Here is a 27691-nt window from a genome sequence, read left to right on the forward strand (position 1 = left end):
CACTTTTGGCTCGTGAGCACTACTACACCACTACAGAATAATCCCTTTAATAGACTATTACATTATTAATGTTACAGTAACATAAGGATTCCAATAAATTGTACAAGATGGAAACTAGGCTACAGTGTACATGACCTTGTCTTGTCAACAGATTTAAATCTGGAATGACTGGTCAATTGCCTTCATGTCTTAATAACAACCTACATAAACTATTTTGGCTCTGGAGAAGAAAGATGCAATCCTGCAAGCTTCATGTCTGGTCCTCTTCTTCAATGGTGCCTGATGACATCCTCTGTCAGAAACCACATTCTTCATTGTGATGGAAGCACTTCTGCAGATGGAAGGCAGCAGGAGCCCTGCAGTCATCCTTCTCAAACTTAATGAAAGTTAGCATACAATAATGGGATGACAAAACAAATCCCTATATATTCTCTTCAGCCTGCCAGGCAGTGAGGTTTGAAGAGGGCTCCAGGCAGAAAACCATCCCCAGCTGATACCATAACAAATCGAGCAGGTGCCTCAGTGCAGGGTGAGAGTAAAATAGTGTGTGTTGTGAAAATGACAGAGAGGAGAAAAACGCAATGGCAAGTATCACCATAGGACACAATTCTCAGAAAACAGGTTTAAAGCTGAATCGTTTTTATTGAAGTATTCTGTAAATAACAGACACCTTTAGTCAGAAATAACTGATCTAGCAGCTTGGGATGATGACTCATGAGAGGGCTGCTGTTGATTCCCTTGGAGGAAGGACACAATAGTAACTGTACTACATGTGGTCATCACGAGACATCATCCAAGATGGGTTTATTTTATAGCATGTTACAGAGAACAGAACTGAACCATGAAGGGCAGAATTGCTACTAAAAGGTTTTTAAGCCAAATCCAGGAGATTTAGACCTTCCAGTTACCTCCTTTATGCCATCCAGTTACCTCCTAACATTTCATTCTGAACACACACAGCATTTCCCACTTCAGAACAGAGTAAGAAGCCGGCCTTTCCCAGTGTGCAATGCACAGCAGCACACATTAAAGAGTGTTTCACAGGCTGCCGGTCTGAGGGGAGAAGAGTGGGAGAGAGGAGTAGCGATCACACAGAGATGAGGTGTGAAGAGCAGGACGTTGTCCAAAGGGGACACGCATTCACCCACACTATTGGTAGACAGGTTTACAGTAACAGATGTGTAAACCTACCAACTACAGTAGCATACACGGTGAACCATATCGATCTCTGGTTTGAAACTTCTCCTTACCAATGCATTGAGTAGCACTCAGTTCAAAATGAGATAAGAGCGACATCACCTGGACTGAAACTCAACATTTCATTGAATAATGGGCACTTACAGAATATTAGAAAGCAAATGAACGTAACCGTACAATCCATTGGTACTTATGAAAGCATATAAATAAAAGGAACTACTATACATGTCAATGCAGTGCAGAGCTGAATGAGTGACTGTGACTCTATGAGGGCGGCTATATCTCCCTCCAACTGTACCTGGGCCAGTATCTGGGTCAGCCTGCGATAGCGTTCCACGTCCACCAGGGGCTAAACCTCCTCCTACTCCTCTCCCTGTCCCACGGCCACACCTCCCTGCACCTCTTGAGTCGCTATGCAGAGCCTGGATCAAGGGGCTCCATCTTTCTCATTCCGCTGCACTTCCTCCCCTCCTTCTCAGTCTCCCCCTCCTCCTCGCCAAGGAGCAGAGACAATCTTCGTACTGGGCGACTTCAACTAGGGCGGTCGGGGAGCCAGAAGATCCCTGTCTGTGGACGTAATGGAGCATGACAGCACATTTGACACTGCCAGAGGTCAGCAGTGGGGTCAGGTCAGTCACAGCGGTCACTGCCAGTCTGTGTGTGTCTGTGTCACAGGCTCCACTGGCACCATCTCGCCTGCTTATCTTGGCCGTAGGCACTGGGTGAGAGCAGTGAGATGGGATCTTTGTGTGTGGGGGGGGGGACACTTGGCTGTGGGTCTGAATGACCGCAAGCGCCTGGCACTGGCCTGCCTCTGTCAGGATGGATAAAGTCACACTCTCCGCTAAGTTGGAACAAAAATATATAACACGTCAGGAACAATCACTTGGACATGGTAGGTTGCCGCACAGGGAATCAATTACATTTAGCATTCATGAAGTGAGTGAGCTAGTGAGTGCCAGCAGCATACCACCGTGCATCCCACTGCTGGCTTGCCTCTGAAACTCAGCAGGGTTAGTCCTGGTCAGTCCCTGGACGGGAGACCAGATGCTGCTGGAAGTGGTGTTGGAGGACCAGTATATATGCCCTGTGTAGGGTGCCGTCTTTTGGATAGGATGTTAAACAGGTGTCCTGACAGTGTGGTCACTAGAGATCCCATGGGGTGCTAAATTCCCAATCGGGCCCCCATACTATTATGACCACCTAATCATCCCCAGCTTCCAATCTGGCCCTCATACCATTATTACCACCTAATCATCACCAGCTTTCAATTGTCTCATTCATCCCCTGTAACTATTTTTCAGGTTGTTTCTGTAAATGAGAATGTCTTCTCAGTCAACTTACCTGGTAAAATAAGGGATATGAGTAATTTAAAGAAGTCTCAAAGTGCCTGGAGAGCCTATGTGCTACTTGAGCTGTACCAGCAATTCCATCATAAGGATGATGCTCTCCAGACAACTGGAGCAACTTGAACTCTTGATTGGTCTGCGCTTCCACAGAAACAGCTCCAGGGCTATTGGAGAGCATGTTGCCATGGTGACCAGACAGGCATGTGGCTGCTGTGGAGTAATTTCTCAGAAAGCCTGTAGTTATCGCCTGAGAGACTGGAGCTTAACAGTAGCTCTTCTACACTTTAGGCTGTGGAAGGTGAGATGTTATTGACGTCTTGCTTTGAGAGCACTTCACAGGGATAAACAGTGTTTGATGTTAGGTTTGTTTGCTATATATCCTCATCAATGCAATGATCAAAGTCGTGATGTTGAGACAAATGTCCGGAGGGGAAACATTCTCTTTCAGGTGTGATTTAAGTGAGTGGTTTTGAAGATTAGTATTCAGGCTTTTTTTCTGGCTTTTGGTTTGGGGAACTGCTCTCGTTGGTAGATAAAGAAATCTGGTCAGACACCAGTTGTGGGATCTAACAGCTGGTAAGTGGCGTTCACCAGGCAGGAACCATGGTTGACTGAACCCCATTAACACATACAATCATTATATTAACACTGCCACTATCATTACCATTGACATGCCCTCAGCTCCATAACATTAACAAGATATCATGAAGATTTGAAGCGTTACAATTCACTACTATTTGCTACTGGAGGCGGCAGGTTGGCTGAAAGGTTGGCTGAAAGGGGCAGAACAACAGATTTGTACCTTAAGTATGGCAGTTAACCCACTATTTCTAGGCAATAATTGTAAATAAGAATATGTTCTTAACTGACTTGCTTGTTAAATAAAGGTTAAATAAAAATGAAGCATAACTGAGGAAAATAAGATATTTCCTGGCTTCCACGCATAGCCTACAAGCCACTGATGCAGACCTTTGGAACCTCTACATTTTAAAAAGTCTAATAAATACACGTGATATAGCCTACACCTTCACAATAAATCCAGTATTTATTTTAGACAGTTCTAAAGAAGCATGATATAAAGAAAATGCAGTCTATTTCAGAAGAATAGCATACTCTGAGTTGTCCTTATGTTAGGTCTGATGTGGCTATGCCAAATTAATGTGGGCTACACTAGTACATTTAGCATTTGGCATTATTTTATATTATTTTACAGTATGAAGAATACAATTGAACAAAGCTGAAAAAAATATAAATATTTTCTCCAAACGATTTGAGGGAGTGCGCACATGCGGCTATTCTGTGTTGAGCGGTTATTAACAAAGAAATAGGTACTCCTGTTTGCTTAATTTAGAGTTATTCATGTAACTTTAGTTGGTCTACAAACATTGGGCTATATGTTTTGTACATTTTTTGTACATTGTACAAATGATGAGACTGAAGATGATTTGAAAAAAGGTTGCTTGAAAGGCATGAGCTCTAATTAGTTTTTTTGCACAGGCTGTACACACTTCAATTGCCTCATTCACAATTTGACAAGCACTTGATAATGCCTCAAATTTCATGGCAGCATTCCCTTTGTGGCCGTAATGCACTCTAAAAAAATCCAAGCCTTTTGCGGCCCAGTGCTGCGTTGTGCCCTTCTCCCTGAGTGCTGCGCAATCCGAAGCGCCTCTCACTCATATGTCTCTCCATCACGTGATAGGGTCTTTCTCAAAGGCTACAAGTGAAGACAGACACTTCGGGGACACAACAGCAAGCGTCCTTATCCAATTTTGAGGTGCATATTGAAGATATCGGAAGAACTGTCCACATTTACTTTGTGTCAGCCAACAAGATGAGTAGTCCCAACAAACAGCAAAAGCACTAGCCTATGTCAATCTACCATCCCCATAGTACAAAAGTCAATCTATTCTGTGCAATAAATAAATATTCCAAAAAAAGTCTGGGACACTTGTGGGGTGCAATAGATCCCAAATTAATACAAACACTAGCATAAAAACCCAATGTGGATGACGCAACAGATCAGAAAGTTTAGCTTAACATGTTGATAAACTATTAGGCTATTTCTTCACGCAGCAATGTGCACATGGCAGTAGGCTATAAGCGTGAATGTTCCATTAGCAAGAAAACACCATTATCAAAAGTGACCGCAAATGCGATTATGCATGTAATGCTTTTATTATAAAGGTGCATTTTTATGGTGAAAATTATCTTCCCAAACTTGAAACTCACAAGCAGGTTTTGTATGCCAGTTAGGCTCTAAAACCCTTGTAAAGTGGATTAATGTGCTTAATTTTAATAAGTTATTTGGCCACTTTAGTTGTGATACAAACCTTACCAAAACATGTAGGCCTATGGTCTAGGCTACATGAGGTGTGAAACTACGATCAGAAAATATCGCCAAAAAAAGGCAGTTACTTATGCTGGGCATCATTCATCATTGTGCCTGCAGCACAAATTCCAAAAAGTTCTGGGACACTGTAAAGTCCATGGAGAATAAGAGCACCTCCTCCCAGTTGCCCACTGCACTGAGGCTAGGAAACACTGTCACCACCGATAAATCCACGATAATTGAGAATTTCAATAAGCATTTTTCAACGGCTGGCCATGCTTTCCACCTGGCCACCCTTACAGCCCTGCACCCCCCCACAGCAACTCGCCCAAGCTTCCCCCATTTCTCCTTCACCCAAATCCAGATGGCTGATGTTCTGAAAGAGCTGCAAAACCTGGACCCCTACAAATCAGCAGGACTAGACAATCTGGACCCTCTCTTTCTAAAATGATCAGACGAAAATGTTGCAACCCCTATTACTAGCATGTTCAACCTCTCTTTTGTATCGTCTGAGATCCTCAAAGACTGGAAAGCTGCCACGGTCATCCTACTCTTCAAAAGGGGGAGACACTCTAGACCCAAACTGCTACAGATCCATATCTATCCTACCCTGCCTTTCTAAGGTCTTCAAAAGCCAAGTTAACAAAACAGATCACTGACCATTTCGAATCCCACCGTACCTTCTCCGCTATACAATCTGGTTTCAGAGCTGGTCATGGGTGCACCTCAGCCATGCTCAAGGTCCTAAATGATATCATAACCTGCATCGATAAGAGACAATACTGTGCAGCTGTATTCATAGACCTGGCCAAGGCTTTTGATTCTGTCAATCACCACATTCATATCGGCAGACTCAACAGCCTTGGTTTCTCAAATGACTGCCTCGCCTGGTTCACCGACTACTTCTCAGACAGAGTTCAGTATCTCAAATCGGAGGGCCTGTTGTCCGGACCTCTGGCAGTCTCTATGGGGTGCCACAGGGTTCAGTTCTCGGGCCGACTCTCTTCTCTGTATACATCAATGATGTCGCTCTTCCTGCTGGTGATTCTTTGATCCACCTCTACACAGACGATACCATTCTGTATACTTCTGGGCCTTCTTTGGAAACTGTTAACTAACCTCCAGACGAGCTTCAATGCCATACAACTCTCCTTCTGTGGCCTCCAACTGCTCTTAAATGCAACTCTTCATCCGATCGCTACCAGCACCTGCCCGCGAGTCCAGCATCACTACTCTGGACGGTTCTGACTTAGAATATGTGGACATCTACAAATACCTAGGTGTCTGGTTAGACTGTAAACTCTCCTTCCAGACTCACATTAAGCATCTCCAATCCAAACGTAAATCTAGTATCGGTTTCCTATTTCGCAACAAAGCATCCTTCACTCATACTGCCAAACATACCCTCGTAAAACTGACTATCCTACCAATCCTTGACTTCGGCGATATCATTTACAAAATAGCCTCCAACACTCTACTCAGCAAATTGGATGCAGTCTATCACAGTGCCATCCGTTTTGTCACCAAAGCCCCATATACTACCCACCACTGCGATCTGTATGCTCTCGTTGGCTGGCCCTCGCTTCATATTAGTCGCCAAACCCACTGGCTCCAGGTCATTTATAAGTCTTTGCTAGGTAAAGCCCCACCTTATCTCAGCTCACTGGTCACCATAGCAGCACCCACCCGTAGCATGCGCTCCAGCAGGTACATATTTCACTGGTCACCCCAAAGCCAATTCCTCCTTTGGCCGCCTTTCCTTCCAGTTCTCTGCTGCCAATGACTGGAACGAATTGCAAAAATCACTGAAGCTGGAGACCCATATCTTCCTCACTAGCTTTAAGCACCAGCTGTCTGAGCAGCTCACAGATCACTGCACCTGTACATAGCCCATCTGTAAATAGCCCATCCAACTACCTCATCCCCATAGTGTTATTTATTTATTTTTGCTCCTTTGCACCCCAGTATCTCTACTTGCACATTCATCTTCTGTCTCTATCACTCCAGCGTTTAATTGCTAAATTGTAATTATTTCGCCACCATGACCTATTCATTGCCTTACCTCCCTTATCTTACCTCATTTGCACACACTGTATATATCCTTTTTTCCCTATTTTGTTATTGACTGTATGTTTTTTTAATTCCATGTGTAACTCTGTGTTGTTGTTTGTGTCGCACTGCTTTGCTTAATCTTGGCCAGGTCACAGTTGTAAATGAGAATTTGTTCTCAACTAGCCTACCTGGTTAAATTAAGGTGAAATAAATAAATAAAAACAAATAATAACTCACAAGTGATAATATATCATTCACAAGTGATAGGCTAATATTGTCACCCATCAGACTATTCTTGATTTAATCTTTACATAAGCTAAATAATATGTGTGAAATTGGTTTTGCTTTAGAATGGACCATTATCATGCACCTGTCTCGAAACAGGGGCAGCGGGAAAAATACATGTCATCTATGCACTTAAATAGAGAATGGAGGATGCTTTTCCTGTGGTTCATTTTAGTAGGCTATACTCCTGTTGTAAAGATAAACAATGTGATTAATATTAGGAAAGTTGAGAAATAAATATAGTAGGCTTAGTCTATAGAAAGCTGATGGGATCCTCCTCGTTCTAGTAGAGGCCATCACCATGTTTTCTCAAGCAAATTCATTGCCTATAGAAATGTTGCACAACATGAGCACATGAAGTGTTTGACTAGATATTCAACCACATTTGCATTAATGTCAGAGTGATTAGAGGGACAATAGAGTGTTGAGTACCAGGCAGTTAGCAAGTTTGGTAGGCTAATAATGACCAGCAGCAGCATCAGAGATTGGAAAGCCTAATTACCATGACTAAACGGTCACCTGGAATTTGAGGGGGGGGGGGGGGGGGGTAATACAATCACTGCAATAGCCCTAATTGAAGGTATAACCTGCATCTTCTCATCTGTTGCCTCATCCTCTGACTTGTCATCCTCATCCCATAGAGAAACAAGTCCTTCCTGTTCGAGGATCAGACACTACCATCAACACCAATATGATAACAGTTCCTTACAGTTGAAGTCGGAATTATACATACACCTTAGCCAAATACATTTAAACTCAGTTTTTCACAATTCCTGACATTTAATCCTAGTAACAATTCCCTGTCTTAGGTCAGTTAGGATCACCACTTCATTTTAAGAATGTGAAATGTCAGAATAATAGTAGAGAGAATGATTTATTTCAGCTTTTATTTCTTTCATCACATTCCCAGTGGGTCAGAAGTTTACATACACTCAATTAGTATTTGGTAGCATTGCCATTAAATTGTTTCACTTGGGTCAAACGTTTTGGGTAGCTTTCCACAAGCTTGGGGTCATTGTCCATTTGGAAGACCCATTTGCAGCCAAGATTTAACTTCCTGACTGATGTCTTGAGATGTTGCTTCAATATATCCACATAATTTTCCTCCCTCATGATGCCATCTATTTTGTGAAGTGTACCTGTCCCCCCTGCAGCAAAGCACTCTCACAACATGATGCTGCCCCCCCCCCCCCCGTGCTTCCCGGTTGGGATGGTGTTCTTCGGCTTGCAAGCCTCCCCCTTTTTCCTCCAAAGAGAACGATGGCCATCAGACCAAAGGACATTCCTCCAAAACGTATGATCTTTGTCCCCATGTGCAGTTGCAAACCATAGTCTGACTTTTTTTATGGCGGTCTTAGAGCAGTGGACTTCCTTGCTGAGCGGCCTTTCAGGTTACTGTGGATATAGATAATTTTGCACGTGTTTCCTCCAGCATCTTCACAAGGTCCTTCACTGTTGTTCTGGAATTGATTTGCACTTTTGGCCCCAAAGTACGTTCATCTCTAGGAGACAGAATGCATCTCCTTCCTGAGCGGTATGATGGCTGCATGGTCCCATGGTGTTTATATTTGCATACTATTGTTTGTACAGATGAATGTGGTACCTTCAGGCATTTGGAAATTGCTCCCAAGGATGAACCAGACTTGTGGAGGTCTACAATTTTTTTCTGAGGTCTTGGCTGATTTCTTTAGATTTTCCCATGATGTCAAGCAAAGAGGCACTGAGTTTGAAGGTAGGCCCTGAAATACGTACACAGGTACACCTCCAATTGACTCAAATTATGTCAATTAGCCTATCAGAAGCTTCTAAAATCATGACATAATTTTCTGGACTTTTCCAAGCTGTTTAAAGGCACAGTCAACTTAGTGTATGTAAACTTCTGACCCACTGGGATTGTGATACAGTGAATTATAAGTGAAATAATCTGTCTGTAAACAATTACTTGTGTCATGCACAAAGTAGATGTCCTAACCGACTTGCCAAAGCTATAGTTTGTTAACAAGAAATTTGTGGAGTGGTTGAAAAACGAGTTTTAATGACTCCAACCTAAGTGTATGCAAATTTCCGTCTTCAACTGTACATCTAAATGGCATATATTGAATGGTAAGAAAGACCATGATAATGTAAGAAAGATAAGCATGACTCTGCGATTGACAATAACCTGCTCTGTCTGGGTGAGAATGTGTTCTCTTCCTGAGACCTCTTCTGTAAGGGCTTGGACTGACTGGTGTAGAATCCTCTCTTTTACCCTTACATCTCTCTGAAGAACCCGGAGCAAGGTATCAACAACAACATGTTGGATAAATGGGAATATCCTTGCATCTGGACAATAGACTCCAAACATTACAACCGTTTAATAACTGTACCCAAATACTAATAACAGCTTTGATGCTGCTCTCTTTAATGTAACAATATACCTGTAGTATGTCCTGTAGAGTTTTGACAGTTAGGAGGTAGTTCTCTTGAGCTGTGTCAGATATGGTCCGTCCTTCACCACTCTCATGTCCATGCTGAAACATACAACAATCTTCACACATCAGAACTGGGTTATAAGTAGGGTGTTATAAGACTGGTAAAGAAGAGCAGAAAAGTACAGCGTCTCTCAGAATAGGTTGTCAAGCAGAGATCTGTGATGAGGTATTGATCCACTGGACCCACAGTAGGACTCTGGCTTCCGAAGACCAGCAGTATCTGATCTGTTCCACAGTTCACAGCATCATCCTCACGGAGGGAGCTCACACCTAACCAGCATGATGCTACCTGAGGGAGACAGAGCAGGGCCATGACAATTATACAGTTTTACACAGTAAGCAATGAGCATGATGATCTCACAAAATAGCATTCCAATACCTGAAAAGTGTCTTTCCATACTGCACAGACTGCACATGGTTGAAAGAGATGGCAAACAGACATCCATTCCGTCCAGTGTTGACCATCTGAATGTGGTGAGGTTCTTCAAAAGGAAACCTGGCATACCTTTCAAATACAGCAACTGCTTTTTACTGGTCGCTGCCACCAGTTGATTTTGACACACTGTTCACCTCTTCAGCTGAGATCACAAATCTACACGGTGTGATGGAACTGTAGGCATGAGGTAAGATCAGAGCACCGTTTAATACTTGTCCTTCCTCTACAAAATACCCCAGGGTTTTGCTCCTCCCTGGAAAGTCCAATTGATCATTCAGGCATTCTTTGGATAGTGTTTGGGAATCTAGTATGAATATTTTCCTTTTGTTGAGGGGATCCTCACCAATAAAGTTCAGAGCAAGCTTGATAGGCATTTGTCTAACTTCACCTGCTTGTAGAGAAATGTAAAAGACAACACCTTCATGGCTCCATATTACACTAGGGCCCTTCAAGACAGTAACATTTCCTTTAAATCCGGTATGGTAGTTTAAACTCCATATGTGGCTCTTATCTATTTGACCTGCTCAGAGTGAGAAGCCTGTACTTGAACACATCCCCCTACTTATCAGTAAAATGCATGGTGAAGTCACTGTTTCCCACATGTAGGGCAAAGATGCATGCCACCATATCAACATCTGATTAACTCTTTCTGTTGATAACAGCCATATTACCACCATTCCCATTTGAGAAAGTGCAGCCATCCATTGAAATGTCAGTCTGCTGAAAGCCAGTTCTGATCCTCTTCAACTTTCGCCATCTCTGGGAATGGAGCATTAGTATTGAAATGTGAGAATGTCACCATGGAAGGAAACTAGTTTCATGTGTTGGCTGGGACAGTCTTCTGTCATTGTGGTATTATTGCCACGTTCAAGTGATAGTCAGAACAAGGAAACTGGGAAATGTTCGACTTGTTAAAGGTTGTACTGTCGTGGCCAAAAGTTTTGAGAATGACAATAATATTAATTTTCACAAAGTTTGCTGCTTCAGTGTCTTTAGATATTTTTGTCAGATGTTACTATGGAATATTGAAGTATAATTATAAGCATTTCATAAGTGTCAAAGGCTTTTATTGACAATTATATGAAGTTGATGCAAAGAGTCAATATTTGCAGTGTTGACCCTTCTTTTTCAAGACCTCTGCAATCTGCCCTGGCATGCTGTCGATTAACTTCTGGGCCACATCCTGACTGATGGCAGACCATTCTTGCATAATCAATGCATGGAGTTTGTCAGAATTTGTGGGGTTTTGTTTGTCCACCCGCCTCTTGAGGATTGACCACAAGTTCTCAATGGGATTAAGGTCTGGGGAGTTTCCTGGCCATGGACCCAAAATATCGATGTTTTGTTCCCCGAGCCACTTAGTTATCACTTTTGCCTTATGGCAAGGTGCTTCATCATGCTGGAAAAGGCATTGTTCGTCACCAAACTGTTCCTGGATGTTTGGGAGAAGTTGCTCTCAGAGGATGTGTTGGTACCATTCTTTATTCATGGCTGTGTTCTTAGGCAAAATTGTGAGTGAGCCCACTCCCTTGGCTGAGAAGCTACCCCACACATGAATGGTTTCAGGATGCTTTCCTGACACAGGACTGATGGTAGCGCTCACCTTGTCTTCTCCTGACTTTTTTTCGGATGCCGCAAACAATCGGAAAATGGATTCATCAGAGAAAACGACTTTACCTCAGTCCTCAGCAGTCCAATCCCTGTACCTTTTGCAGAATATCAGTCTGTCCCTGATGTTTTTCCTGGAGAGAAGTGACTTCTTTGCTGCCCTTCCTGACACCAGGCCATCCTCCAAAAGTCTTCACCTCACTGTGCGTGCAGATGCCACACCTGCCTGCTGCCATTCCCGAGCAAGCTCTGTACGAGTGGTGCCCCGATCCCGCAGCTGAATCAAATTTAGGAGACGGTCCTGGAGGTTGCTGGTCTTTCTTGGGCTCCCTGAAGCCTTTTTCACAACAATTGAACCGCTCTCCTTGAAGTTCTTGATGATCCGATAAATGGTTGATTTAGGTGCATTCTTACTGGCAGCAATATCCTTGCCTGTGAAGCCCTTTTTGTGCCAAGCAATGATGACGGCACCTGTTTCCTTAAAGGTAACCAGGATTGACAGAGGAAGAACAATGATTCCAATCATCACCCTGCTTTTGAAGCTTCCAGTCTGTTATTCGAACACAATCAGCATGACAGAGTGATCTCCAGCCTTGTCCTCGTCAACAGACACACCTGTGTTAATTAACGAGAGAATCACTGACATGATGTCAGCTGGTCCTTTTGTGGCAGGGCTGAAATGCAGTGGAAATGTTTTGGGGGATTCAGTTCATTTGCATGGCAAAGAGGAACTTTGCAATTCATCTGATCACTCTTCAGAACATTCTGGAGTATATGCAAATTTCCATCATACAAACTGAGGCAGCAGACTTTGTGAAAATGAACATTTGTGTCATTCACAAAACTTTTGGTCACGACTGTAGTTACACACGTAACGCGTTCAACCATTTAGCAAGTTGAACATTTCCGAAGTTCCTAGTATAGAGTAGCACGTGAACCAAGGTTGAACTACGCAGCTGCTGACGTTAACTAACGTTACATAGTACATACATGCATACATGATTTAGTTATACAAATTATAACAGATGATGCTTACCTACACATAGGTAATGGGCAATAGTTTGCCGAATAGTTATCTATCAGAGTTATTGGGCAACAGTCAAAACATCTCGCCAGAAAACTGGGTGCGCTCGATTCATGTCGCTCGCGTGGAAGACGTTGAGTGATTTTGATGGGCTACATCCAAAATGGTTCATATACGTTTAAATTGTTATAAAGCTATGAATATGATATTATAAAAAAGTTATACGCTAATATAAGTATCATACAAGGCTTTAAATCCGATATGCAACTACTTTTGCTCAGTATTGGCCGCTCATCCGTGTATCCGGGGCATCACATAACGCAAATGAAGTAAGAAACTTTGCATTGTGGGTTAGCCAGTATTGTCTCCGGCAACAGACAAATGTACAATACATATTGTTGTCATCAATGCTTACGTTGATAAATATTTAAATAATCCATTAAATATTCTTTACATTTGATTGAATGGACCTGAGATGTCTTATTTTTTAGGTATCACTTTGATGACATAGCCAAGAGCTAAAATGGCAATACAAGGCAACAGTTTCATACGCTAGAACTGATTTATTCCTCAACTTCAATGTACCCATTCTAGCCAGAACAGCAGAGTCACTTGAACATGGCGGAAGTTGGGAAGTTTGAACCAGGGCAGGTAGCTTACCATTTAATTTTTCTTGCAATAATACGTATATTTTGCCAGGCAATTTGTAATGCATTCATTACACATGGCTAACTAAATCTTTCTGTACAACAGGACATTAAGAAGAAGATTGAGGAGACGAGACAGAAGTTCAACAATGAGTATGTCCAAGGACAAGGTAAATTCATGCTAACAGGCTAACAAACGTTAGTTAGGTAACCACATGTATTTTTACAACAAGACCCCCATAATCTAGCTAATTAACATTCGCTCCTGTAACAGCTAGCTAGCTGTTAGCTAAAAGCCAGATATCATGGGCTGTTCGATTGCATTCCATCCATCTAGCTATTTTACTTAGCTAGCGCAACACATTATCATCAGCTGCTTTAGTTGTTTGACAGATTGTTCTGATACATTAATTAATGGATGAGTAATGATTATTAGTTTGGCTACTGGCAGTGACATGACATATGTCTGTATTAACACCATAATTATGTTCTAACTCGTTTTTTTGTAATAGAAAATACAGTTATATTGAGTAGCCTACTTGAGGTGTGACCTTTAATAAAGCCATACAATATCAAATCAAATTGTATTTGTCACATGCGCAGAATACAACAGGTGTAGTAGACCAGTGAAACGCTTACCCCCCCCCCCCCCCCCCCCCCCAAAAAAAGGTATGAGATAAGAATAACAAATAATTAAAGAGCAGCAGTAAATAACAATAGCGGGGCTATTTACAGAGGGTACCGGTACAGAGTCAATGTTAATGTGGGGCACTAATAACATAGAGTAGCAGCAGTGTTCCGGGAGGGGGGCATGCAAATAGTCTGGGTAGCCATTTGATTAGCTGTTCAGGAGTCTTATGGCTTGGGGGTAGAAGCTATTTAGGAGCCTCTTGTACCTAAACTTGGTGCTCCGGTATCGCTTGCCGTGCGGTAGCAGAGAGAACAGTCTATGACTAGGGTGGATGGAGTATTTGACCATTTTTAGGGCCTTCCTCTGACACCGCCAGGTATAAAGGTCATGAATGGCAGGAAGCTTGGTCCCGGTGATGTACTGGGCCATACTCACTACCCTTGTGCCAGTTGCCATACCAGGCAGTGATGCAACCCGTCAGGATGCTCTCGATGGTGCAGCTGTAAAACATTTTGAGGATCTGAGGACCCATGCCAAATCTTTTCAGTCTCATGAGGAGGAATAGGTGTCTTGGTGTGCTTGGACCATGTTAGTTTGTTGGTGATGTGGACGTCAGGGAACTTGAAGCTCTCGACCTGCTCCACTACAGCCCCGTCGATAAGACGGTCCTCTTTTTCCTGTAGTCCACAATCATCTCCTTTGTCTAGATCACGTTGAGGGAGAGGTTGTTGTCCTGGCACCTATAGGCTGTCTCATCGTTGTCGGTATGCCTTTCAGTTTCCTGTGAAGCATTGTTGAGAGACCAATCCATCTTTCAAAGAACACTTGTTTCCTAAACAATCTTTATATTGGTAGATACATGTCAGCATTTTAGTAAATGAGGTAGCTGAAGGCAGCCTTGTGTAGTATAGGAGGCTAAGTGCTGTCTTCACTCTATGGTTGGGTCTTGTCATAAAAGGTTATAAGCAACAAACTCATAGGTGCTGTAGGTCTCATGGTTGTAGGTCAGACATTGGAGTAGGAATTCAGTTTCATGTCAAGTGATTTAATTTTTTTACTGTTCTCCCTCACAGAATCTGACAAATATGACTCCAGAGATGTGGACAGGCTACAAAAGGATGATGCTCTGGTGGAGGCATACCTGACATGGCGACTATACTCTGTGGACGATGCCCTGAAGATGATTGATGACAGTTTCCTGTGGAGGAAAGATTTTAGTTTGAATGGTGAGCGGTCTGGGCACATATTTAACCTCTAGTAAAACTGCACTGCATGTGCACTTGTTTTCAGAAAATGAAGGTGTAAGTGTCGGTCATCAATTAATCACTCTTGAAGTGATTCATCTCGATCTGAGAAGCCTGTGGCTGTATTTGTACCCTACAACATGTGACTTTGGCCTTGCTTAGGGTTGAGTGTAGAAAACAGGAACAGCACACATTCTCATTCCCTGCTAAACTAGTATCTTAACTGTATTCAAATACAGGCAAGTTAAACAGCGCAGTTTTATTTGAGCCTATAAGTATCACCACACTGTGGGATGGTTCATCAGTAGCTGTCTTTGTGTGTCAATGTGTTATAGATTCTTGACCTTCTCTCAGATAAAGGCTTATTGTGTGCTGTGTGGTAATATTTCCATCTGTTCCACATGGAGACAATCCTCTCTATTTTTCTTACGTTTCACTTTTAAATTGCTACATTTTACTCATACAAATACAGGGTTTTCTAGCCAGACAACATTCAGTTTGTTAAATCGGTGTCATGCAGAAATTAGATTTACAAACGTTATCTCTTCCAATTGCCTAACTTCTGATATTGACAATGCCTTATTGTCACTTGTTGACAAGATTTGTCAGTCTTGTATGGTGGCGAGGAGTTAGGAATTACTTTTGTTTTTATGATAATTATTTTGGCCAATAATTGTTCTTGTTATAAAACATTCTTATTGATTGCCATTTTATATTGTTGGCTGATAATGTTTTGTCTTGTTTCAGACCTCACTGAGAGCAGCATTCCAAAGTGGATGTTTGAGACGGGGGCTGTCTTCCTCCACGGCTATGACAAGGAAGGCAACAAGCTCTGTATGTTGATTAATGATGCTCATACTGCACCATATGTATAATTGATTTCTCTCTAATAATTACTCACAGACACTATTATTACCCCTTACAAAAGGTTACCAAAAATTGTAAGCTATTGCTTTGTAATATGTTTAACACATAAAGTACCAGTCAAAGGTTTGGACACACCTACTCATTCCAGGTTTTATTTTTTATTTTTTGCTATTTTCTACATTGTAGAATAATAGTGAAGACATCACAACTATGAAATAACACATACGGAATCATGTAGGAACCAAAAAAGTGTTAAACAAATTCCAAGTTTCTTCAAAGTAGGCACCCTTTGCCTTGAGGACAGCTTTGCACACTCTTGGCATTCTCTCAACCAGCTTCACTTGGAATGCTTTTCCAACAGTCTTGAAGGAGATCCCACATATGCTGAGCACTTGTTGGCTGCTTTTCCTTCACTGTTCAGTCCAACTCATCCCAAACCATCTCAATTGGGCTGAGGTCAGGTGATTGTGGAGGCCAGGTCATCTGATGTAGAAAATAGTAAATACATTTTTATTTTTATTTGAATGAGTAGGTGTGTCCAAACTTTTGACTGGTACTGTATGTTGAGGTTATTGAATGCAATACTTTTGTCTGTGTTCTCAGTCTGGTTCAAAGTCAAGCTCCATACCAAGGATGCAAAGACCAGCATGGACAAGAAGAAGTATGTTGCCTTCTGGCTGGAGCGCTATGCTAAGAGAGAGCCAGGGATGCCACTCACTGTTGTGTTTGACATGGCCGATTCAGGGATCAGCAATATCGTAAGTGAACACTTTCCTTTTTGATTAAGATTGTAGTCTTTTCTTGTATTTGTCACCTTCCCTTATTCTTTTTTTTATTTAACCTTGATTTAGCTAGGCAAGTCAGTTAAGAACAAATTCTTATTTACAATGACAGCCTACTGGGGGGAAGGGGGTTAACTGCCTTATTCAGAGGCAGAACAACAGATTTTTACCTTGTCAGCTTGGGGATTCGATACAGCAACCTTTCAGTTACTGGCCCAATGCTCTAACCATTAGGCTATTTGATAGTGTTTGAAGAATCAAACCAGGGCTACAGCTCTGATTTATACCAATGTCGCTGTTGATCCACTCTACATAGATTTAAGGAGGGCTTTATTGATACATTTCTGTCCTCACGATTAAATGTTTTCCCCATTTTCAAAAAGAAATAGCCTACATCTGTTTGTGTGTGGTTATGAGTGTCATTGAAGTCCTGTTGAGCTTTCTAATTTTGCTTACTGTTTGAGCCTGGGACTTGGAGGGATTGATGCTCTTCAATGGTTTAACACATTGAAAGTGACCTTTAAATTAGTTTGGTCATTCCAAGTCAACTGACTGCCTAATTCATAGACTGACTTTGTCTCGATCTGAGTTTCCCAGCAGGCACTCTCCTTTCTGTCAGCCAGCTCGCTTCACTGGCCAAACTCTCTTTTGGAGAAATGCCCTAATTAAATACACACAAGCCAGAGAGAGAATAAATAACTTCACAAAACCCTAATATGAAATTAGTGTGTTAGTAGATCAGTTTGGGGAGCAATCTTAATGAAGTTTGCTGAAATAGGCACTGTGTGGGCTGGAACAGGCCTGGCGAGTGTTATCTCTAACTTTCTTAGTGAGTCTAGTGCAGTGGTTCCCAACAAGTGATACTAGGACCCCTGGCAGTACTTGGCCTATCCACAGGGAGTACTTGAGAAATCTCATGAGACCATAGGGCTACTGGTAAAATGCACATGAGAGGGTAAATCAGGGGTACTCTGGGCAGACCAACATTCAGTAGGTGGGACAGTAACCGAAAAAGGTTGGGAACCATTGATCTGGTGCAGTGTTTCCCAACCCTGGTCCTCAAGTGCCCCCAACAGTACACATTTCTATTGTAACCCTGGACAAGTACACCTGTGTACTGTTTGGGGTACTCAAGGACCAGAGTTGGGAAACATTGGTCTAGTGCATGGCAATGAGTCTCTGTAGGGCATAGGATGTAGCCAGGCTGATAGGCTCCTCTTCCTAAGGGTCTGACTAGAATATTGATAGTTCTGTTGTCTGATGATAATATGGCCATTATGGTAATGAAACGTGTGGTACCTTTGACTGAGCAGGGGTCTACAGTGTGACCACTATACTTGAATATGCGCCTAAATATGTTGTGCGGCCTGGAATTTTAATTTAGGACAACCAGTGCACATAGAAAAATTAAGGATTCTAGCTTTAATATCTCAAACATTTTTCATTGTGCTCCTACATTTCTTTGTGTGCGTATGCATTTTTCTACTTAGGTGCACACATGCTACTTGTGAAAAAGGTCAGCGTAGAGCCCTGCTCAGTAAATTCTCATGAAGGAGGCATTTCATGGTTAGCTGTAATCCATTAAACTGACTGTGAAATGTTTTAGATACTGTTGGTCTTGTGGGATTGTATAAAATCCCACCTCTGTCTTTGTTTGAGGCCTCAGGACAGAAAGTATTGGGTTGTTTACAGGGTTTCCAACACTCTGTCCTGCCCTCCGGAGCATGTTTATTTTTTACCCGAGCACTACACAGCCTATTCAAATAATCAAAGCTTGATGATGAGTTGGTTATTTGAATCACCTGTGTAGTGTTCGTGCAAAAACCAAAACGTGCACCCAGAGGGGGCCCCAGGACCGAGTTTGGGAAACCCTGGTTTAGAGAACACTTTTGCACAGACAAAAAGGAAACATTTGAGTTTCAAAGCTTTCTGTAGTTATCTCAGCCAAGGCTTGATACTGTATGTAGAGCAAGTTTATTCAACCTTCTATGAAGATCAAGGTTACGCAATCATAAAGTAAACAACCAGACTGTGCAACATTTCAGCAAATACTGTGAATGGATTACAGTTAATAAATCCAATTTGAGCAAAGTAAGAGTAAAAGTAGTTGTGGTGTTGCATGGGGTGCAGTGTGCACTGCACACACACACTACTTTTGTATCACACGTTTTTCTCAGAAATATATTTAATATGATTGAGTTGAGGGAAGGTGTTTGAAAGTATTGACTACAGCTTTGTTCAGCTTTGTGACAAAGTTTAAATTGTTATGAATTGGGTCATTGCATAGCTAGCTTGAGGCAGTAAATATCTCCGGCTGAGCAAACAGGTTCCCTATTGAAAGGCCATAAAACGTCTTTGCTAGTCAAAGCCTGCTTTGAGGCTGTATATAGTACTGTACTTTCTGAGTCCTAATTATACTCTCTTTCATTTTTTTTCAGGACATGGATTTTGTGAAGTATGTAATTAATTGCTTCAAAGTGTATTATCCAAAGTTTCTATGTAAGTATATCAAATTTGAAACAATATGGAGTTCATTCACAGGTTGATTGATAAACGTTGTATGACACATATATGTAATTGTTCCTATTATTGACCCACATCCTGTTTTAAAATGGGTTTTATTAAATGTATTATAAGAAACAAAAGTACATGGAATGCCGTCATATGATTCTGTGTTAGGGCCAATGCTACATTAGTACACCGAGCTTTGGGAACACCTTCCTAATATTGAGTTGCAACAACTCCCCTTTTGCCCTCAGAACAGCCTCATTTTGTCCGGGCATGGACTCTACAAGGTGTCGAAAGCGTTCTACAGGGATGCTGGCCCATGTTGACTCCAATGCTTCCTACTGTTGTGTGAAGTTTGCTGGATGTTCTTTGGGTGGTGGACCATTCTTGATACACTCGGGAAACTGTTGAGTGTGGAGAAACCCAGAATATCCCATTCAAAGGCACTTAAATATTTTGTTCACCCTCTGAATGGCACACATACACCAGAGTGGCTTACCAAGGAAAACTTCCGAAAGGACTAATTCGAAGTAAAAACGAGTTGGCACACATACACAATCCATATCTCAATTGTCTCAAGGTGTAAAAGTGCTTCTTTAACCTGTCTCCTCCCCTTCATCTACATTGATTGAAGAGGATTTAACAAGTGACATCAATATGGGATGATAGCTTTCACCTGGATTCACCTGGTCAGTCTATGTCATGGAAAGAGCAGGTGTTTTTAATGTTTTGTACACTCAGTGTATTTCACCCCTCAGTCATGGTCTTGTCATTTCAGCCAAAATGATCATTGTCGACATGCCATGGATCTTGAATGGTGAGTCATGTAATTATTGAAACGATTTGCAATAGAAACAGAATCATCGTAGTTTGGACATCGTAGTTCAAATCAAAGTTTATTAATTGCGTACACGGATTTGCAGGTGCAGCGAAATGCTTTTGTTTCTACCTCCAACAGTGCAGTAATATCTAGCAATATAATAACCAAAAACAACAAATTACAAGTTCGTACATGTGTTTTTGATTTTTTAGCTGCATGGAAGATTGTGAGGACATGGTTGGGTCCAGAAGCCATCAGCAAGCTCAAGTTTGCATCTAAAAATGAGATCCAAACATTTATTGGCCCTGAATACCTGCCTCCTCACATGGGTGGAACGGTATGTACCCGCAGTATTCAACTCACTGAAGATGGCAATGACGCCATCTATCTAACTGGCTACATATATTTTCATTTTTTTTTTTTTTTTCACCTTTATTTAACCAGGTAGGCTAGTTGAGAACAAGTTCTCATTTGCAACTGCGACCTGGCCAAGATAAAGCATAGCAGTGTGAGCATACAACAAAGAGTTACACATGGAGTAAACAATTAACAAGTCAATAACACAGTAGAAAACAAAGGGGGGGTCTATATACAATGTGTGCAAAAGGCATGAGGAGGTAGGCAAATAATTACAATTTTGCAGATTAACACTGGAGTGATAAATGATCAGATGGTCATGTACAGGTAGAGATATTGGTGTGCAGAAGAGCAGAAAAGTAAATAAATAAAAACAGTATGGGGATGAGGTAGGTGAAAAGGGTGGGCTATTTACCAATAGACTATGTACAGCTGCAGCGATCGGTTAGCTGCTCAGATAGCTGATGTTTGAAGTTGGTGAGGGAGATAAAAGTCTCCAACTTCAGCGATTTTTGCAATTCGTTCCAGTCACAGGCAGCAGAGTACTGGAACGAAAGGCGGCCAAATGAGGTGTTGGCTTTAGGGATGATCAGTGAGATACACCTGCTGGAGCGCGTGCTACGGATGGGTGTTGCCATCGTGACCAGTGAGCTGAGATAAGGCGGAGCTTTACCTAGCATAGACTTGTAGATGACCTGGAGCCAGTGGGTCTGGCGACGAATATGTAGCGAGGGCCAGCCGACTAGAGCATACAAGTCGCAGTGGTGGGTGGTATAAGGTGCTTTAGTGACAAAACGGATGGCACTGTGATAGACTGCATCCAGTTTGCTGAGTAGAGTGTTGGAAGCCATTTTGTAGATGACATCGCCGAAGTCGAGGATCGGTAGGATAGTCAGTTTTACTAGGGTAAGCTTAGCGGCTTGAGTGAAGGAGGCTTTGTTGCGGAATAGAAAGCCGACTCTTGATTTGAGTTTCGATTGGAGATGTTTGATATGAGTCTGGAAGGAGAGTTTGCAGTCTAGCCAGACACCTAGGTACTTATAGACGTCCACATATTCTAGGTCGGAACCATCCAGGGTGGTGATGCTAGTCGGGCATGCAGGTGCAGGCAGCAACCGGTTGAAAAGCATGCATTTGGTTTTACTAGCGTTTAAGAGCAGTTGGAGGCCACGGAAGGAGTGTTGTATGGCATTGAAGCTTGTTTGGAGGTTAGATAGCACAGTGTCCAAAGACGGGCCGAAAGTATATAGAATGGTGTCGTCTGCGTAGAGGTGGATCAGGGAATCGCCCGCAGCAAGAGCAACATCATTGATATACACAGAGAAAAGAGTCGGCCCGAGAATTGAACCCTGTGGCACCCCCATAGAGACTGCCAGAGGACCGGACAGCATGCCCTCCGATTTGACACACTGAACTCTGTCTGCAAAGTAATTGGTGAACCAGGCAAGGCAGTCATCCGAAAAACCGAGGCTACTGAGTCTGCCGATAAGAATATGGTGATTGACAGAGTCGAAAGCCTTGGCAAGGTCGATGAAGACGGCTGCACAGTACTGTCTTTTATCGATGGCGGTTATGATATCGTTTAGTACCTTGAGTGTGGCTGAGGTGCACCCATGACCGGCTCGGAAACCAGATTGCACAGCGGAGAAGGTACGGTGGGATTCGAGATGGTCAGTGACCTGTTTGTTGACTTGGCTTTCGAAGACCTTAGATAGGCAGGGCAGGATGGATATAGGTCTGTAACAGTTTGGGTCCAGGGTGTCTCCCCCTTTGAAGAGGGGGATGACTGCGGCAGCTTTCCAATCCTTGGGGATCTCAGACGAGATGAAAGAGAGGTTGAACAGGCTGGTAATAGGGGTTGCGACAATGGTGGCAGATAGTTTCAGAAATAGAGGGTCCAGATTGTCAAGCCCAGCTGATTTGTACTGGTCCAGGTTTTGCAGCTCTTTCAGAACATCTGCTATCTGGATTTGGGTAAAGGAGAACCTGGAGAGGCTTGGGCGAGGAGCTGCGGGGGGGCGGAGCTGTTGGCCGAGGTTGAAGTAGCCAGGCGGAAGGCATGGCCAGCCGTTGAGAAATGCTTATTGAAGTTTTCGATAATCATGGATTTATCAGTGGTGACCGTGTTACCTAGCCTCAGTGCAGTGGGCAGCTGGGAGGAGGTGCTCTTGTTCTCCATGGACTTCACAGTGTCCCAGAACTTTTTGGAGTTGGAGCTACAGGATGCAAACTTCTGCCTGAAGAAGCTGGCCTTAGCTTTCCTGACTGACTGCGTGTATTGGTTCCGGACTTCCCTGAACAGTTGCATATCACGGGGACTATTCGATGCTATTGCAGTCCGCCACAGGATGTTTTTGTGCTGGTCGAGGGCAGTCAGGTCTGGGGTGAACCAAGGGCTGTATCTGTTCTTAGTTCTGCATTTTTTGAACGGAGCATGCTTATCTAAAATGGTGAGGAAGTTACTTTTAAAGAATGACCAGGCATCCTCAACTGACGGGATGAGGTCAATGTCCTTCCAGGATACCCGGGCCAGGTCGATTAGAAAGGCCTGCTCACAGAAGTGTTTTAGGGAGCGTTTGACAGTGATGAGGGGTGGTCGTTTGACTGCGGCTCCGTAGCGGATACAGGCAATGAGGCAGTGATCGCTGAGATCCTGGTTGAAGACAGCGGAGGTGTATTTGGAGGGCCAGTTGGTCAGGATGACATCTATGAGGGTGCCCTTGTTTACAGAGTTAGGGTTGTACCTGGTGGGTTCCTTGATGATTTGTGTGAGATTGAGGGCATCTAGCTTAGATTGTAGGACTGGCGGGGTGTTAAGCATATCCCAGTTTAGGTCACCTAACAGAACAAACTCTGAAGCTAGATGGGGGGCGATCAATTCACAAATGGTGTCCAGGGCACAGCTGGGAGCTGAGGGGGGTCGGTAGCAGGCGGCAACCGTGAGAGACTCATCTTACTATCATCTGATAAATTCCCTTTTCAAATGTCAACATTTGACAGGTTTTGCCTCTATTTCTTCCCTCACTTGTCATGAGAAAATGTGACTGACCTGTGATTAGTCAATATTTATATTATTTATTGTTGACTTAACCCAATGAGTCCCACTTAACACCGGTGCGTTTTGGACTTCTAACCCCTTTTAAACATTGTGTTGGATTCATCTATTTCTTCTGCAGACTAATGGTTGGTACCTACGGCTGTGTGATTAACGGGCTGAGCTAGAGCGGTTTTTGTGAGAAGGACGGATCCCGAAAGGGGATTTTTAAATCTTTAGAGTCCAATTCGTCAGTGACAACTTCACACAGTTGTGACTGATGAATTGGATATTCATTTCCCAGTGAGGAAACAATATCTGTACCGAAAGCATTCAAATAAATTACATTTTTTATGAGGTTTTTGTTTTGGCGGACCTTATTTATTTAATTGACGTTCATGAATGCAACTGTTTATGTCAACTTGTTTTGTGTTCTACTTGTAGCCCTGGTTCTCCTGAAAAGAAAATGGTAAAACACTTAATTGTGAGACAGAATATAAGGGCTGGACTTGCAGATAAGTGAAAAGCAGATTTTTGCTGGGGTCTCGGCGCTGATAGTATTAACCCTATCGCTGACTTCATTCCAGGATCCCTTCAGATACAGCTATCCTCCCCTTCCTGACGATGACTTCCAAACGCCAGTATGTGAGAACGGACCAATCGTCAGGGAGGACGACAACGAGAGCAAGGACTTCGAATCAGACAGCAAGGAGTTAGAGTCGAGCTTCAGCTCCGAGGTCGCCATCGAGCCCAAAAAGGTACAAAACCTTTTTGTTTAACAAACTTTTTGTTTGTTTATTTACCGAACTCCTCCCTCTGAATGTAGGTACAGTAAGGAAGACAGTAACGCATAGAAGCGCATTAAATATTCACGCTGGGGCTGCATATGAACTTGAATAGCCTACTATCCACTTAATTAATTAATAATCCACTTAAAATTATCCACTTAATTTTCAGAAGTAGTACATGAGTCTGTTGTCATGTTTGTAATGTAGCCTACTGTTAAAACTGATGATGGCTGCTGCTATTACTCATTAACAGTAGAGTCAATACAGTTAGTATCTGCAGTGTGCTGATTACTGACGAGCTCTCTACGAAACAGCAGAGACCTTTTTTCTTCGTCATTAGCCTTAATTAACATTAAACACACCCCGTTCTCACTTGTCAGTCAAATAAGACATTAGAGGTTCAGTCAAGTCCCTCCTCACTTTGATGTGCCGTTTTCCTCCCAGACCCTTTCATTTCTCAACGTTTAGTGTGAGATTACAGCATGTAATCGGGCTCCTCTATGGAGAGAGCTGTGAATTGTAGAGGCGGTAATGTCCTAATTTGGCAGCTGCTACGCTCTTCCTCATTGTCTCAGTCAAGGTGACTCCCCATGTCTCCAGCTGCAGCTTAATCCTTCCTGTCCACTGACTGTACCCACATAACACATCACAGTCCCTTCTTCAGTCTCCCTCACTCACCCCACGGCTCCTCTCATCTCCTGAGCACTTCTCTGGCTACTGAGAATGTGTCAAGTCTGACTGCCGTCACAGAAGCTCTTCCTAGCTGTGCTAGAGACTGCTTTTCCCCCCGCATGCTTCGTTCAGCATACCTAACTTCCCAGAAGTTTTTAAAGCACTTCCCAGAATACTTCATTTATTTTGTGTTGTCGCTAATGATTTTGGCTCAACCTTGTTGGAGGCTGGGTGATGAGAGTGAGACAGACGTTGGGGTGATGTGGTTTGTCAGAGGCTGTTATTTGTGTGTGTGATGATCTCAGATGGTTAGTTGGCAGCCCCACCGGCCCGGGCGGCCCCCGTGCAGCCAGGCACCATCACAGAGACCCTGCAGCTCTTGGCTTTAACACACCTCCTCACAGACACCATCTAGCATTCTCTGCTGTCGTCAGGCTGCTGCACCCTAGCAACGGTCAGGGCTTCATTGTCAGCATATGCAGCACAAATTTGTGTATCTCTCTCTGTCTTTCTCTTACTGTAGCTAGGGGTCTTCATTTATTTATCCACAGTTGATATTTGGCCTCTTCTTTGTGACACAGAAAACAAACACATTGTAGTGAGTAGCTAATAGATCAATATCAGCCTGGGATGTAGTGTACACCCTATATATACATTTCTGTCATTTGAAGACTAGCCTGAGTAGGCCTACCTGTTTCAATAAATATTATTCAGTGTAATGTGAACTGGATGGTAGTGAAGTGATTGTGTTAATGTGGCCTCGGTGTCGCTGCGCTGGGTGTCGGTGTCGCTACGCTGGGTGTCGCTGCGCTGAGTGTGTTGTCTCTACCGTGACAGACTCGAGGGAGGGGTGTGTGTGACTGCGCTGTGTCGAAGCAAACTCCTGCTTCAGGGGGCTCTGTACACACACACACACGGGTGTTTACACACACACACACGCACACACACACACAAACGAACTTGCACTCCAGAGTTGCCCTGTCAGCTACACATCACAAAGCTGCTCACATGAGCCTTTTAAGCCTCTTCATTGTCAATGATGATAAATTGGCAAACCAGAATCTAAGCCTGATCAAGTTTGTGTGTGGTTTTGTGTTTCGACCTATGTGCAATTTAGTGGATGAATGTATGTTAATGGGTCCATCAATACACGTGAGCAATGTTCCCTCTAACTTTTTTTCAGCACTATGCAAATTTCAGGTCTGTTGAACGAAAACCTTAACATTGTGAAAATTCTGTGCAACTTCCAGCATGTGATTACTGTGAACACTGAGACTGTACCCGCTTACAGTTTCAGACAGTGGTCAAGTAGCCTACTTTGGCTGTTTGATCATATTGTAGGCCTATCAGTGGCCTACCATAAAAAACAATGGAGAAAAATGCATCCCATAAAATGTTTACATGGAATTAGCTGTTATATCATTCAACCTACAGTAGCAGCCAATGTGTGGTGTTCAATGTAGGCCAACATTAATGAGACTTTTGGAAAAAAACATCTAGGTCTTGACATTAAACCGTTTATCCACTTGTCCTTCAGACAAGGAGGTGACTGAAAATGTGTTGTTTGATGCAAGAAGCCACTTTACAAAATACAATATCTGTATATTCCCATACCATTATTCCAGAGAATCAGACAATTTATACTACGCACTGCCTGTGGGTTACTTAAGACCGTCTCTAAATACAACACTGCCCCTTTAAGACAAAAAAAAGCAAAAAAAACTAGCTAGCAAAGAATATGAACAAATGTGCACACGTGGCTACATGCAACTCTCTTTTATTTAAATAAAAGAGAGGCAAGTCAGTTAAGAACAAATTCTTATTTACAATGACAGCCTCGCTTTGATAAAAAATAAATAAAAAATGCATCTACTCAAGATTGCTCATACCGTAGCCTATACACAGTCCAGTTCAAAGTGAATGGCACAGATCCATATATGGCAATGGCTATTTGCATATAGGCCTACTGCAGCTCTGATTGGTTATGGCACACCTGTCTGTGTAGAGTACGGGCCTGAGTCATGCCTGTCAATGCAATAGAATTCTACTCCAATGCTTTCTGCCTACAAGAAATGATCTTTTACACTTCATTTTGCATACTAAGTCTTGCATAGTTTTGCAGATTTGTTTTATTACATTGATTTGAAAGTGGCTAATATTGCATTGACTCGATCACGTTTCTCACAGTAGAGCGAAACATGATAGTGTTAACTAAAGGGGAAAACTCAAGGAAGGTGAGTGAAGTTCAATCTCGTGCTTCTCTGCATGGGGGAATATTTATTCTGCTTGGCAGTCTGAGGGGAGCTACGCGCCCGCGTGCAGCTTAAAGGGATCGTTGCCTGTGAGCAGAATGTAGTCTTTGGTGCCTCTGATTTAAGCAGTCCCTAATGATCTACCTAGGCTATAGGCTAATCTCTTGGCTTGCTGGCTTTAAAGGCATACTTCAGGATTTTGACAATGAGGCCCTTTATCTACTTCCCCGGAGTCAGATGAACTTGTGAATACCATTTTTATGTCTCTGTGTCCAGTATGAAAGAAGTTAGAGGTAGTTTTTCAAGTTAGCATTGGCTCACGACACTACCTCTAA

At 42.8% G+C, this 27691-nt stretch overlaps 1 protein-coding gene and 1 long non-coding RNA gene across 2 annotated transcripts in view; one reads left to right on the forward strand and one right to left on the reverse strand.

The window, feature by feature from the left end:
- LOC109869477 (motile sperm domain-containing protein 2-like) overlaps positions 1 to 27691 on the forward strand; it is a 53889-nt gene that overhangs the window by 10211 nt on the left and 15987 nt on the right. The window contains exons 2-10 of the mRNA XM_031799302.1: positions 13349 to 13405; positions 13508 to 13571; positions 15106 to 15258; positions 16024 to 16110; positions 16747 to 16901; positions 19364 to 19424; positions 20212 to 20250; positions 20466 to 20590; positions 24232 to 24402. Coding sequence (XP_031655162.1) covers positions 13373 to 13405; positions 13508 to 13571; positions 15106 to 15258; positions 16024 to 16110; positions 16747 to 16901; positions 19364 to 19424; positions 20212 to 20250; positions 20466 to 20590; positions 24232 to 24402 — 888 coding nt within the window. The 5' untranslated portion in view covers positions 13349 to 13372. The remainder of the gene's footprint in view (positions 1 to 13348; positions 13406 to 13507; positions 13572 to 15105; positions 15259 to 16023; positions 16111 to 16746; positions 16902 to 19363; positions 19425 to 20211; positions 20251 to 20465; positions 20591 to 24231; positions 24403 to 27691) is intronic.
- LOC109869485 (uncharacterized) lies at positions 629 to 10871 on the reverse strand. The gene is made up of 3 exons (XR_002252035.2): positions 10066 to 10871; positions 9633 to 9975; positions 629 to 2041 (listed from the first exon to the last, which is right to left on the reverse strand). It is a non-coding gene; the product is annotated as an uncharacterized LOC109869485 (long non-coding RNA).

This window comes from Oncorhynchus kisutch, linkage group LG2, assembly GCF_002021735.2.
Source record: "Oncorhynchus kisutch isolate 150728-3 linkage group LG2, Okis_V2, whole genome shotgun sequence".
Taxonomy (NCBI): Eukaryota; Metazoa; Chordata; class Actinopteri; order Salmoniformes; family Salmonidae; genus Oncorhynchus; species Oncorhynchus kisutch.